General features: G+C 40.4%; 1 protein-coding gene across 1 annotated transcript; it reads right to left on the bottom strand.

The window, feature by feature from the left end:
• Window positions 1-2,687: 2,687 nt before the first annotated feature.
• Window positions 2,688-13,175, bottom strand: LOC310790210 (uncharacterized protein). Its single transcript, XM_083651886.1, has 4 exons — window positions 11,533-13,175; window positions 9,501-9,576; window positions 9,345-9,405; window positions 2,688-4,708 (listed from the first exon to the last, which is right to left on the bottom strand). Exons 1-4 carry the CDS (start codon window positions 12,910-12,912, stop codon window positions 3,262-3,264), a joined length of 2,964 nt encoding a protein of 987 aa, XP_083508012.1. The 5' UTR covers window positions 12,913-13,175; the 3' UTR covers window positions 2,688-3,261.
• Window positions 13,176-14,414: the final 1,239 nt, after the last annotated feature.

The raw sequence follows: 14,414 nt of genomic DNA, 5'->3' as shown, positions 1-14,414 counted from the left end.
ATGCAAAAGTAGCGCGAGACCCATTCCTGGCTGTTCATTGGCTAATGATTCTTGCATTTTGGTCCTCCACTGACGCCACTCTCTTACTAGAGGACACTAGCCCGGTGCAGCTGGCTCGCGCAATCTGACAACTTTTCTAACCATCATGCAACGGGCCAAGCAGGCCGCTGGTCGAATGTGAGCAGGGCTTGTTTATCTCAAACATACAGTACCTATTGTTTTGTTTTGGTATTGATGTCCCCTGTTCTTTTACATCTGTCCAGAAAAACATGTAGCAGTGGGTTTTGCAATACTAAATAAATAAAACTGAATGTAAATAAATGTAACAATCCTCAAAAACCACAAAACACAGAAGCTGTGAAATCCCTTCTCCATCAAACTGCTTGCTTTCATCATTTATGAATGTAACTTAATACACAAGTTGATATTTCTTCTGATAGATTACAAGAGAAACACTTTGATCTGACACTGATTCAAACAAACTAGACGCTAATGTTAAACCTCATTTAACAAGAGGAGAGCAGCAGACCAACCGCCTACTGTTTAACACGTGGTCACTGGTGCCACCTGCTGCTAGATATTATATTTATTATATTATTATTATTATTATTATTATTATTATTATTATTATTATTATTATTATTATTATTATTAAATAGCATGGGGAAATAGGCGAAATAGGAAAAGACACGGATAAATAGACAAAATGAACAGGGGAAATAGGCAATAAAATAGAATATTTCTAAAGAAGGATGTGTAATTATAATGTATGGTCATATTGTAAACCCATGTTAGTAGGCTGTATGGATTATTACATGTATGGATTTGCTTAAAGTTGTTATGATACTGCTGACAGTCATGAAATGTGTCAACATAATGTCATGAAATATATAATATACGTACGTATACAGTATATTATTATATATAATAAGAGCATATGAACTAACTGACTGATGTTAAACTGACAGAGAATCCTGACTCAGTTCCATCCACAATGACAACAGATGTAAGCTCATCAATTAAAAAAAAAATATCGACCCAGAACATGAAGCAGATTGTGAACACAACACACACTTTCTCTCTGAACACACACACGCACACACACACACACACACACACACACACACACACACACACACACACACACACACACACACACACACACACAGAGACACACCCCTCAACCTCAGACAAAATTTGATCTACTACTACTTTAGGAATGTGACCGTTTAATAAAGTGTATGCTCCTTATATGCAGGACACAGAGGCTCTAGTTTCATGGCTGTTTGAACATCTGCACAAATACTGATGTCAAAGTGAACCAGATCAGAGTGTTGGCAGCTTTACCTTTGTGTGAAGAGTAGAGCTGGAGCGTCACGTGGAGCATCTCACTTGACACCGCAGTGACAAACTGGTTTGCCTGTATGGAGGAGAGTTTTGCTCAAATAAAAGTTCACAAATTGTGAATTTAAAGTGGTCAGCAAAAATTCTAAGTTTTAAAAGGAAAACCGGTTGATGCCATTGAAGTCATTGATCAATATTTCTGCTGTTTAGATATGGATTATGCAAGTTTAGATTCCTTTAATTGAACGTCATTAATCTGCTGTTTGGAAAATGAAAAGTAAAACAAATGTGAAATCTCTTGACAGTAACAGTTTCTCAAGACTTCTTACATGTAAAAGGAAAGAAAATCTAATTTTATGACAATTAATCAAAATGGATTGAAAATAATTGACCATGAAAATGATCGTTAGATGCAGCCCTAATCAGATCAGATCACACACACACACACACACACACACACACACACACACACACACACACACACACACACACACACACACACACACACACACACACACACACACACACACACACACACACACACACACACACACACACACACACACACACACACACACACAGTCCACTCCACTTTATTGATGAACTGGCGACACCTTGTGGCAACGATAAGTTACTGATCGGTTACTGCCGCAATAAAATCATTTTGAGTCAACAGTTTGTGTCAAGTGATTTCTGTCTAGTGTGTGTGCTGTGTAAGAAGTGTAAGGCAAGACAGCAATCATCGCAAAATAATCAGACTGAATGGTTGTTTAGTTTAATGTATGTTTTTCCGCACCAACGTTTCAGTTGACAATTTACTTTTTGATGCATTTGGAATATTCCCAATTTTCATCTGACTACTTTCTGGGCTGTGATCCAACCAGTTTTAGTATGCAGGTAAAAAAGCACTAGGCTACACTGACATTCTGCCACACAGGAACACAAAACACTGCCTAATAGTGCTGAAACTATTAGCCAATTGAATTATTAGTCAAACAGAAAATGTATTAGATATGTGAGTATAATTTGTATTATCAATTAATGTTTTTCATCATGTATCAGTAAAAATACCAAACGCGTTGGTTACAGCTTCACAAATTTGCTGCTTTTCTCTCTCTTCATTAAATTAATTCTGTTTAATGCATTTGTTCCAATCAAATAAAGTTATGGGTTTAAATCTCAATCATTTCCTTGAGAGGTGAGGGAGGGCTGGGATTTGAGATGGGATTGGGTATATGTATACTGTAGTAACACAACATACTGTTATATTAATATCTTCATTGTGAATAAAGACAGCCTGGGCAGCTCTTTAGTGCAACACAACTTTAATGAGATCAGACATACATGCGCACCACGAAGGCTCGGTCCTTCACGCAGCAATAATCAATAAACAACACTCAACATCCAAATCAAATTCAATATCCAATTCACACATACACAAATATTACCAGCTACAGGTTGGTACGTGAGGAATTATTTAATATTGAATCAAGTTGAACTGTCACTTACCTACAAATATACTGATTAGACTATAAACTAACTAAAAATATCAACTGCCATATCTGGATTACAGCTGACATCTAAACACCAGTTTAGAGCATCTAACAGGAATCAGGCATATTAACAAATATCCATGCTAATCAAAATATACTTTTCCATTAATTAACCATTCAAACAGTAAGCAATCACCTTCATTTATAGGCAAAGTGGATCAATGGTTGGTTGGAAGGATGTTGGGACAAACACAGTTGTTAGACAAAGGGAACAAACTACATCAGTTCTAATCACACACAGCTGGCAAGTGAGGCGGAGCGGCAGGTGAAAGGTCAAGGAGGGAGTAGAGGATCATGGGAAAGTGTGTTCTAGGGTGAGTAACTCTTCAACACACTGAAACCAAAATCACCACCACCAGCATCTCTAACTGTGCTGGTCCACTTTTACAGAGACCTTCACTGGTAAAATCTTTAGAGGGAGTTCTTCCTTAGTGTTAAATAATGGAAACAGCCGTTCAGTGAAGGTGTGTGTGAAGGTGTATATGTGTGTGTTAGTATCAGGATCAGAGAATGACAGTTCTCCTCTGTCCCAGTCCAGATGCACTCTGATCCTCTGGGGGTTATTCTTCACTGGGAGAACAATGTATGGATCTGGTGGGGAGCGTGTTCCGTATTCACCATCATAAAATACTATTTTCCATGATGCAGACTCTATGTCTCCCTTCCTCTGGACAGACTCTGCTAACACACCCAGCTCCCAGTCTGTATTGTCTCCAACCTCAACATCCCAGCTGTGAGTTCCTGAGTTAAATCCCTCAGAGCCCAGGACAGAGCAGTTGTGGTATTCAAACCTCTCTGGGTTTTCAGGAAGCTGCTGCTCCTCTTCTCCACTTCTCACACTGGTCAGATCTTCAGACAGGATGAGGAATGTACCAGCAGTGTTTGGGTCTAGAATCACAGGAGTGTAGGAGACCATCTCCTTCATCTTCTCCCAGACTCTGAAGCTCAGGTTGCCCAGGTGTTTGGCCTCGTCTATCAGAGCTCCTGAGTCCAGCTTTGTATCCTCCAGCAGGGGGCGCTGGACTCTTTCCACTGTAGCCTTGTAGTTCAGCAGGAATGAGACATCTTCAGCTCTCAGCACCTTCTGTATGGCTGTGATTGTGTCAGAGAGAGCTGCTATCTCTCTGCTCAGATGCTTTATCTTCTCCTTTATCATCTGACTCTTCTGCTCCTCTTCCTCCCTCAGTGCAGTGATCCTGGCCTCCTCTTCCTCTTGGAGAAACTGGTGAAGCTTCTTAAACTCCTCATTCATCTGCCTCTCTGTGCTTCGGGCCTGGGCCTTAATGTGCTTTGCTGTTTCAACACAGTCTCCTTTAACTTTCTTAAAGAGCTTCAGTTTCTCCTGTAAGGGCTTCAGTGATTTCTGGAGTTCCTCCTTGTGAGGCCGTGCAGCTTCATCGATGGGTCTGAATCTGTGGTCGGTGTGTTTTTCTGAATCTCGACAGACGACACACACTGGCTGCTGATGGTCCAGACAGAAGAGCTTGAGTTTCTCACAGTGCAGACTGCAGAGAAGCTCCGATCCTGCTGAAGCTCTCTGATCTCTCTCCAGTAAGAAAGCCTCACACAGGTTCTTTATCACCAAGCTAACGGGTGGTTCACCTTGTGAAGATATTTTCTTACAAATTGGACACTCATGTCTTTGTTTCTCTGTCCACCATCTCTGCAGACAGGCTTTACAGAAGCTGTGGCTGCATAACAGGACGACAGGATCTTTAAAGATGTCATGGCAGATGGAACAGGAGAAATCCTTCTCTGATGAGGAAGCCATTTTCTTTCTGAGTGAAGCTGAAAACTCACCAGGCAGACCAGTCAAACAGGAAGTGAGTCAGTCACGGGGCTCCACTCCCTCCTCTAGAAAGTTCACTGTAAAGTTACTTTCACGTTGAGCCGTGTTTCTCTAAATCTCCTGTTCAGTGTGTGGAGTCAGCAGCATGTTGAAGTGGCAGTATTCCAGTATTCCAGTATTCTCAGTATTCCCTGCTGTAGCTGCTGTCCTCCCTCAAAGGAAGTTGTGGGTTTTGTCTGGAGGTGAATCTTATCCTCTGTCTCTCGGTGTGTCTGTGTGTCTCTTCTCAGTGAGGAGAGGAATAATGACTGCCTGTTTCCTGGTTTGTGTCGGGTGAAGCAGATAAGGGGCGGAGTCCATGTGATTTGACTCAAGGCAGGGGCGGATCCAAGGGGGACTGTGATTGGCCACCCTTGGTGCTACATCAAAGTCTATGGGCTGTTTAAATGTGATTGACAGTGTGAAATTGCCTGAAATGTCAGATTAAACTCGTTTGAGTTTGACTACCTGCTCGCCTGGAAAATAGACGAGAGTAGTCGAGTGCAGTCAGGCGAGGGGTCAACAAGCCATACACTTCCAACGGCACACTGCTCTTCTTCTTCTTCAGTTTTGTTTAACAGTGATTTACATTTATGGAAAATATGACATAGAATTAAAAAATATATATATATTTAATTTAATGTATTTGTTTATATACAGTAAGCTTGTGGAGTAGACATCTTGGAATAGATATAAAAACATAAGTCTCTTCATGTCACAGTGGGTGTGTGATACGACTGTGATGAACCAATGAGTGCTCAGCTCGAGGTGTTTCCCATCATGCATGGAGCTGTTTAGCCCAGTGCAGCTGGCACCGGGATACCGTTCTTTTACATCTGTCCAGAAAAACATGTAGCAGTGGGTTTTGCAATACAATAAACTGAATGTAAATAAATGTAACAATCCTCAAAAACCACAAAACACAGAAGCTGTGACATCTCTTCTCCATCAAACTGCTTGCTTTCATCATTTATGAATGTGACAAATACACAAGTTGATATTTCTTCTGATAGATTACAAGAGAAACACTTTGATCTGACACTGATTCAAACAAACTAGACGCTAATGTTAAACCTCATTTAACAAGAGGAGAGCAGCAGACCAACCGCCTGCTGTTTAACACGTGGTCACTGGTGCCACCTGCTGCTAGATAGAATACTTATTATATAAGCATGGGAAAATAGGCGAAATGGGAAAAGACAAGAAGAAATAGACAAAATGAACAGGGGAAATAGGCAATAAAATAGAATATTTCTAAAGAAGGATGTGTAATTATAGTGTATGGTCATATTGTAAACCCATATTAGTAGACTGTATGGATTATTACATGTATGGATTTGCTTAAAGTTGTTATGATACTGCTGACAGTCATGAAATGTGTCAACATAATGTCATGAAATATATAATATATGTACATATACAGTATATTATTATATATATAATAAGAGCATATGAACTAACTGACTGATGTTACACTGACAGAGAATCTTGACTCAGTTCCATCCACAATGACAACAGATCTAAGCTCATCAATTTAAAATAAAATATCGACCCAGAACATGAAGCAGATTGTGAACACAACACACAATTCTCTCTGAACACACGCACACACACACACACACACACACACACACACACACGCACGCACACTCACACGCACACGCACACGCAGACGCACACACACACACACACACACACACACACACACACACACACACACACACACACACACACACACACCCCTCAACCTCACACAAAAATTGGTCTACTACTACTTTAGGTATGTGATCGTTTAATAAAGTGTATGCTCCTTATATGCAGGACACAGAGGCTCTAGTTTCATGGCTGTTTGAACGTTGAATCTTCTTAAATTGCCGACTATTTAGAAAAAGCTTGAGCTCGAAGGAAGCCAGTCTTTTTCTTTTCTTTTCTATGGGTATTCTTCTTGCCATATTGAGTATTACAGTACCGGAATGTACTTAATGTACTTACTGTAATGAGTAGAGTATTGTTTACAGCAGTGGTTCTCAACGTGGGGTGCGGGGACCACTAGGGCTCCTTGAGGGGCTTCCAGAGGGTCCTGCAGCAAACAGATGAATTGTTAAACTTCAGCATTACTTAATTTACAAGAAGCTAATACAATTAGAAAAACAACTGTTTTCATCTTAGTTTCACCGTTATCTCTTTATGATATACAGATAGTTTTCTGGACAAAGTCATACAGTATCTGACAACAAAAATATTCTCAGATTGGGTCCGAAAGACAAAAACTCATAATCTCTCATGTGAACTAAATTAGGGGTCCTTGTAATGAAAAGGGTTGGAGAATCGCTGGTCTCAGTATAACATAGCAGAGAGAGAGGAGGGGGGATGACTTGACTTGGAGCCTACAGGGCTGCCTGACTGTATCAGCAAGGTCAACCTCATGCAGTGGGTGAAAGTCTGTTTTGACCTCCATGTGCTGTGGAGCAGAGGGTGAAGAAATCTCCTCCTATGTAACTGATAGAGAAAATTTACATCACATTAGCCTTTATTTGGACAATCACTAGTTATTAATATATTCATATACATTTCCATTTTAGTTACATATAGTTATGACACAGATAGACATCATATTTGGATAACCTGTGTACATACACAGACAGATGTATTTAGATAACTTGTGCCTTACATTTGCAGCTCCTCTCTATCTCACACTGTGCCCTGTCACCGTGCCACGGTGCCAGAATAACAGATAGGTTGAGTCTACAGAGTAGCCTTCAAGTGTGCGTCAAGACATGTCATCTGATGTGTGTCCTATAAGTATCTTTGACTTTCTGTTTAATGTATGTAAGCCTGTGTATCCATCCGTGAATATACAAGAGTGCATCTCTTGGCCAAGATCTATGTCAAATACATCATATCAGACGACTTCTTCTGACTCCTGGCTCCATCATTTCATTTCAACTGGTTTCCTTCAAGTGGTTCACTGTTTACCTTTTGGCTGTGGAATTTCATTCTCTAACCAAACTGAAATTTAGTTTATTCATTTATTTTATCTGATGTGCCTTATAATCTCATGTGGGAGGGGCTACATATAGTGTAGGTGACATGACACAAAGAAGCATTGATTCACTACTACTACTAATGACTACAGCTACTATTACGACTAACATGTTTTTGTACGACAGCAGACTAATCATGAACTCACATTAACAAAGCCTGAGCGTCAGAACATAAATTAATCTAAATGTGATCTTGTAGTTTTTAATTAGAATGGAAAAACAAAAATACAAAACAAAATCACCAGAATCAATGTTCCCTTTAAACTGCTGGTCTGGTGACCAATGTCTAAGAAATGATCACTTTGACCAAATGTATCTGCCGTCTTCATTTTTCTCTTCTCCCTTCATTGTACAACTACTACAGATGTCTCCATGTATTCCCTTGTTATTTCTGCACTGTTGTTGTTTTTAATCATTTTGATGTAATTTATTCTGTTTGTCATCTTGTTTTTTCCCCTTTGGGGGTTTCTTTATCAAGCTACATTAACAGGTTGTATTTTTCCTGCTTTGTCTTTATCATGTATTCAAATATAGCCAACTGAAGTTAAAGATCAGGATCAGAGAATATGTGACGTGCTTTTTTCTTCTTCTCTCCACTGGATAAATATTAAAATGGAAAGTAACTTGTACTTTGAGTGATTTATTAGGTATTTATTTTTTATTTGTTAAACTTTTACTTGTAGGTTTCTCAAATGCTAATTTTCAATTTTGCATTTTTTTTTTTTTTTTAATGGGAGTAATTGTACTTTTACTTGAGTATAGATTGTTAGTATATCACACCAGTGCGTTTCACATTCTGCACAAATACTGATGTCAAAGTGAACCAGATCAGAGTGTTGGCAGCTTTACCTTTGTGTGAAGAGTAGAGCTGGAGCGCCACCTGGAGCATCTCACTTGACACCACAGTGACAAACTGGTTTGCCTGTATGGAGGAGAGTTTTGTTCAAATAAAAGTTCACAAATTGTGAATTTAAAGTAGTCAGCAAAAATTCTAAGTTTTAAAAGGAAAACCGGTTGATGCCATTGAAGTCATTGATCAATATTTCTGCTGTTTAGATATGGATTATGCAAGTTTAGATTCCTTTAATTGAACGTCATTAATCTGCTGTTTGCAAAATGAAAAGTAAAACAAATGTGAAAACTCCTGACAGTGACAGTTTCTCAAGACTTTTTTTTACATGTAAAAGGAAAGAAAATCTGATTCTAAATGTTTGAGGGACTGACACCAAAACCTGATGTTTACCAAACATGTTTGACATCCTGAAACATCTTCTCATATCAAACTCCACTGGAGCTGCTGGAAACATCTGGAGGTGATGTCACCTCGTCTACGATTGACCGTTTATCCACCAAGAAGAAAAGCACAACTAACTACTGGAGTAAGAACAACATTTTGTTTATTTTCTCTTCTTTTAAGTATTTAAGTATTTTAGGTGGATTTTCTCTACCATGCAATTGTGAGGATTAAAGACGTTGGTTCGTTGGCTAGGTGAGATGTTTTAAATGAACCTTTATTAATACATACAGTAACTACCTTTTTAATTTACAGTTAAAAACAAAACAAAGCAGTTCTACTTGAGAATAGCGAGCTTCCACTTGAGACTTCTCATCTTTGGAGGCGTGAGGATCTCAGCGTCTAGACAGAGAAATACATTTGGAATTAAATGATTACATTAGGTGATGGATCAGTGGATGGGCAGAAAACATGGAGCGAACATTCGGCTGGCTGACTTTGTGGAGCCGCTGCAGGCCTCTGCTGATGGAAGGATGCCATGATGCTGTTGGCGGTCGAGTTGGGACCAGTGACCTGAGCAGCACAAGGACAATGGGAATCAGATATAGAGCTGCAGCGATTAATTGATTAGTTGTCAACTATTCAATTAATCAAGAAATATATATTTTTTAAAGAAAGATAATGTCTGATTCCAGCTTCTTATGTGAATATTTTCTGTTTTCTTTAATTCGCTATGACAGTAAACTAAATATATTTGGGTTGTGAAAAAGACAAGACATTTGAGCAGCGTCATCTTGCGCTTTGGGAAACACTGATCGACATTTTTCACCATTTTATGACAATTGATCGAAATTGATTGAAAATAATTGACAATGAAAATGATCGTTAGATGCAGCCCTAATCAGAGCACACACACACACACAAACACAGACACACACACACACACACACACACACACACACACACACACACACACACACACACACACACACACACACACACACACACACACACACACAACCTTTTGTGGTGCAGAGATTTGTCTTCATAAGTCTCCACACAGCAGCAGTAATTCAAAAATGTATTTTTATTCTGCTGCTTTGTTGAAAACTCAATTGTGTTTGGCCAATGAAGACATTCTGACTGCTTCACATCAAATCACGTCTCTCCTCAGTCAATAAGTCCAGTCCACTTTATTGATGAACTGGCGACTTCTTGTGGCAAAGAGAAGTTACTGATTGGTTACTGCCGCAATAAAATCATTTTGACTCAACAGTTTGTGTCAAGTGATTTCTGTCTAGTGTGTGTGCTGTGTAAGAAGTGTAAGGCAAGACAGCAATCATCGCTAAATAATCAGACTGAATGGTTGTTTAGTTTAATGTATGTTTTTCCGCAGCATGTTTCAGTTGGCAATTTACTTTTTGATGCATTTGGAATATTCCCCATTTTCATATGACTACTTTCTGGGCTGTGATCCAACCAGTTTTAGTATGCAGGTAAAAAAGCACTAGGCTACACTGACATTCTGCGACACAGGAACACAAATTACTGCCTAATAGTGCTGAAACTATTAGCCAATTGAATTATTAGTCAAACAGAAAATGTGTTAGATATGTGAGTACAATTTGTATTATCAATTGTTTTTCATCATGTATCAGGAAAAATACCAAACATGTTGGTTACAACTTCACAAATTTGCTGCTTTTCTCTCTTTATTAAATTAATTCTGTTTAATGCATTTGTTCCTATCAAATAAGGTTATGGGTTTAAATCTCAATCATTTCCTTGAGAGGTGAGGGAGGCCTGGGATTTGAGATGGGATTGGGTATGTATACTGTAGTAACACAACATACTTTATCATATTAATATCTTCATTGTGAATAAAAACAGCCTGGGCAGCTCTTTAGCACAACACAACTTTAATGATTTCAGACATACATGCGCACCACGAAGGCTCGGTCCTTCACGCAGCAATAATCAATAAACAACACTCAACATCCAAATCAAATTCAATATCCAATTCACACATTCACAAATATTACCAGCTACAGGTTGGTACGTGAGGAATAATTAATATTGAATCAAGTTGAACTGTCACTTACCTACAAATATACTGATTAGACTATAAACTAACTAAAAACATCAACTGCCATATCTGGATTACAGCTGACATCTAAACACCAGTTTAGAGCATCTAACAGGAATCAGGCATATTAACAAATAACCATGCTAATCAAAATATACTTTTCCATTAATTAACCATTCAAACAGTAAACAATCACTTTAATTTATAGGCAAAGTGGATCAATGGTTGGTTGGAAGGTTGTTGGGAGGAACACAGTTGTTAGACAAAGTGAGTACATCAGTCCTAATCACACACAGCTGGCAAGTGAGGCGGAGCAGCAGGTGAAAGGTCAAGAAGGAGGGAGTAGAGGATCATGGGAAACTGTGTTCTAGGGTGAGTAACTCTTCTACACACTGAAACCAAAATCACTACCAGCATCTCTAACTGTGCTGGTCCACTTTTACAGAGACCTTCACTGGTAAAATCTTCAGAGGGAGTTCTTCTGTAGTGTCAAAGAATGGAAACAGCCTGTCAGTGAAGGTGTGTGTGAAGGTGTGTATGTGTGTGTTAGTATCAGGATCAGAGAATGACAGTTCTCCTCTGTCCCAGTCCAGATGCACTCTGATCCTCTGGGGGTTATTCTTCACTGGGAGAACAGTGTATTCATCTGGTGGGGAGCGTGCTCCGTATTCACCACCACATAATTCTATTCTCCATGATCCAGACTCTATGTCTCCCTTCCTCTGGACAGACTCTGCTAACACACCCAGCTCCCAGTCTGTATTGTCTCCAACGTCAACATCCCAGCTGTGAGTCCCTGAGTTAAAGCCCTCAGAGCCCAGGAGATACCAGGGGTATTCAAACCTCTCTGGGTTTTCAGGAAGCTGCTGCTCCTCTTCTCCACTTCTCACACTGGTCAGATCTTCAGACAGGATGAGTTTTGTACCAGCAGTGTTTGGGTCCAGAATCACAGGAGTGTAGGAGACCATCTCCTTCATCTTCTCCCAGACTCTGAAGCTCAGGTTGCCCAGGTGTTTGGCCTCGTCTATCAGAGCTCCTGAGTCCAGCTTTGTATCCTCCAGCAGGGGGCGCTGGACTCTTTCCACTGTAGCCTTGTAGTTCAGCAGGAATGAGACATCTTCAGCTTTCAGCACCTTCTGTATGGCTGTGATTGTGTCAGAGAGAGCTGCTATCTCTCTGCTCAGACGCTTTATCTTCTCCTTCATCGTCTGACTCTTCTGCTCCTCTTCCTCCCTCAGTGCAGTGATCCTGGCCTCCTGTTCCTCTTGGAGAAACTGGTGAAGCTTCTTAAACTCCTCATTAATCTGCTTCTCTGTGTGTCGGGCCTGGACCTTAATGTGCTTTGCTGTTTCAACACAGTTTCCATTAACTTTATTAAAGAGCTTCAGTTTCTCCTTTAAGGGCTCCAGTGATTCCTGAAGATCCTTCTTGTGATCTCGTGCAGCTTCATCAACGGGTCTGAATTTGTGGTCGGTGTGTTTTTCTGAATCTCGACAGACGACACACACTGGCTGTTGATGGTCCAGACAGAAGAGCTTGAGTTTCTCATAGTGCAGACTGCAGAGAAGCTCCGATCCTGCTGAAGCTCTCTGATCTCTCTCTAGTAAGAAAGCCTCACACAGCTTCTTTATCACCAAGCTAACGGGTGGTTCACCTTGTGAAGATATTTCCTTACAAATTGGGCACTCATGTATTTGTTTCTCTGTCCACCAGCGCTGCAGACAGGCTTTACAGAAGCTGTGGCTGCATGACAGGACGACAGGATCTTTAAAGATCTCATGGCAGATGGAACAGGAGAAATCCTCCTCTGATGAGGAAGCCATTTTCTCTCTTAAGTGAAGCTGAAAACTCACCAGGCAGACCAGTCAAACAGGAAGTTCTAGAAAGTCTAGAAAGTTCACTGGAAGTTATGTTCACGTTGAGCCGTGTTTGTTTCCCTAAATCTCCTGTTCAGTGTGGAGACAGCAGCATGTTGAAGTGGCAGTATTCTCAGTATTCCAGTATTCTCAGTATTCTCTGCTGTAGCTGCTGTCCTCCATCAGTGGAAGTTGTGGGTTTGGTCTGAAGGTGAATCTTATCCTCTGTCTCTCGGTGTGTCTGTGTGTCTCTTCTCAGTGAGGAGAGGAATAATGACTGCCTGTTTCCTGGTTTGTGTCAGGTGAAGCAGATAAGGGGCGGAGTCCATGTGATTTGGCAAATGTTTAGACTCATCGGATCCAAAGGGGGGCCGTGATTGGCCACCCTTGGTGCCACCTCTTGGCTGTTTAAATGTGATTGACAGTGTGAAATTGCCTGAAATGTCAAATTAAACTTGTCACCCCTTTCCCGCTTCTACCTAGCGTCACGGTTTGTGGGCAGTATCATTTAGATTAAGCCAATCAGAGCATGACACATCTTCCCATTCAGCCTATCATGGTCTATACTGTCATAGCTAAAAAACCTCCCGTTTCTCTCTGTCGTCTCATTGGGTTTCAGTACGTTCCTGCATCCCTCCTCCACCCCATTCTCCTCCAGTCCTCTCTGAGGTCTTCAGATTCAGAAGCCTTCTCCAGCAAGAACAAGTTTACTTCACCACCACCAGGTCTAGACTCCACAGGGGGGATATTCAATCTACTCTGGCTGCATCCATCTACCCCTGCTGATCATGACATCATAATCAAGCTGACGTCATGATGCAGTCTAATCGCCAAAAATATATCTATTTATGTGCCTACAGGCTCATGTATCTAATCATCTAATAAATCATTGTCATTCTAGAAATGTGTCTCTCTGGTTGAAATAGACGAGAGTAGTCGAGTGCAGTCAGGCGAGGGGTCAACAAGCCAAACACTCCCAACGGCACACTCGCTGCTCTTTTTCTTCTTCAGTTTTGTTTAACAGTGATTTACATTTATGGAAAAAAATATCTTCCCATGACATAGAATTAAACTAGAACGACCGCAACGCGGACTTATGCCTCCGCCATTAGTTCATTCTGGAGTCCAAATCGCCATTTAAGGCAAATTGGAAGAAAATCCGTCAAGGCGCTCCTGTGATGTTGCGTTACAGAGCTTGGAAATTGGGTGTGTGAGAGGTCACAGTGACCTTGAACTTTGACCACCAAAATGTAATCAGTTCATCCTTGAGTCCAAGTCGATGTTTGAGACAAGTTTGATTAAATTCCGTCAAGGCATTCCTGAGATATCGCGTTAACAAGCTAGAAAATGGTGTTTGAGAGGTCACAGTGACCTTGACCTTTGACCTTTGACCACCAAAATCTAATCAGTTCATCCTTGAGTCCAAGTCGATGTTTGAGACAAGTTAGATTAAATTCCATCAAGGCATT

This window comes from Poromitra crassiceps (genome assembly GCF_964638095.1).
Source record: "Poromitra crassiceps genome assembly, chromosome: 15".
Lineage (NCBI taxonomy): Eukaryota > Metazoa > Chordata > Actinopteri > Beryciformes > Melamphaidae > Poromitra > Poromitra crassiceps.
This window is presented reverse-complemented; position numbering and strand designations above follow the sequence as displayed.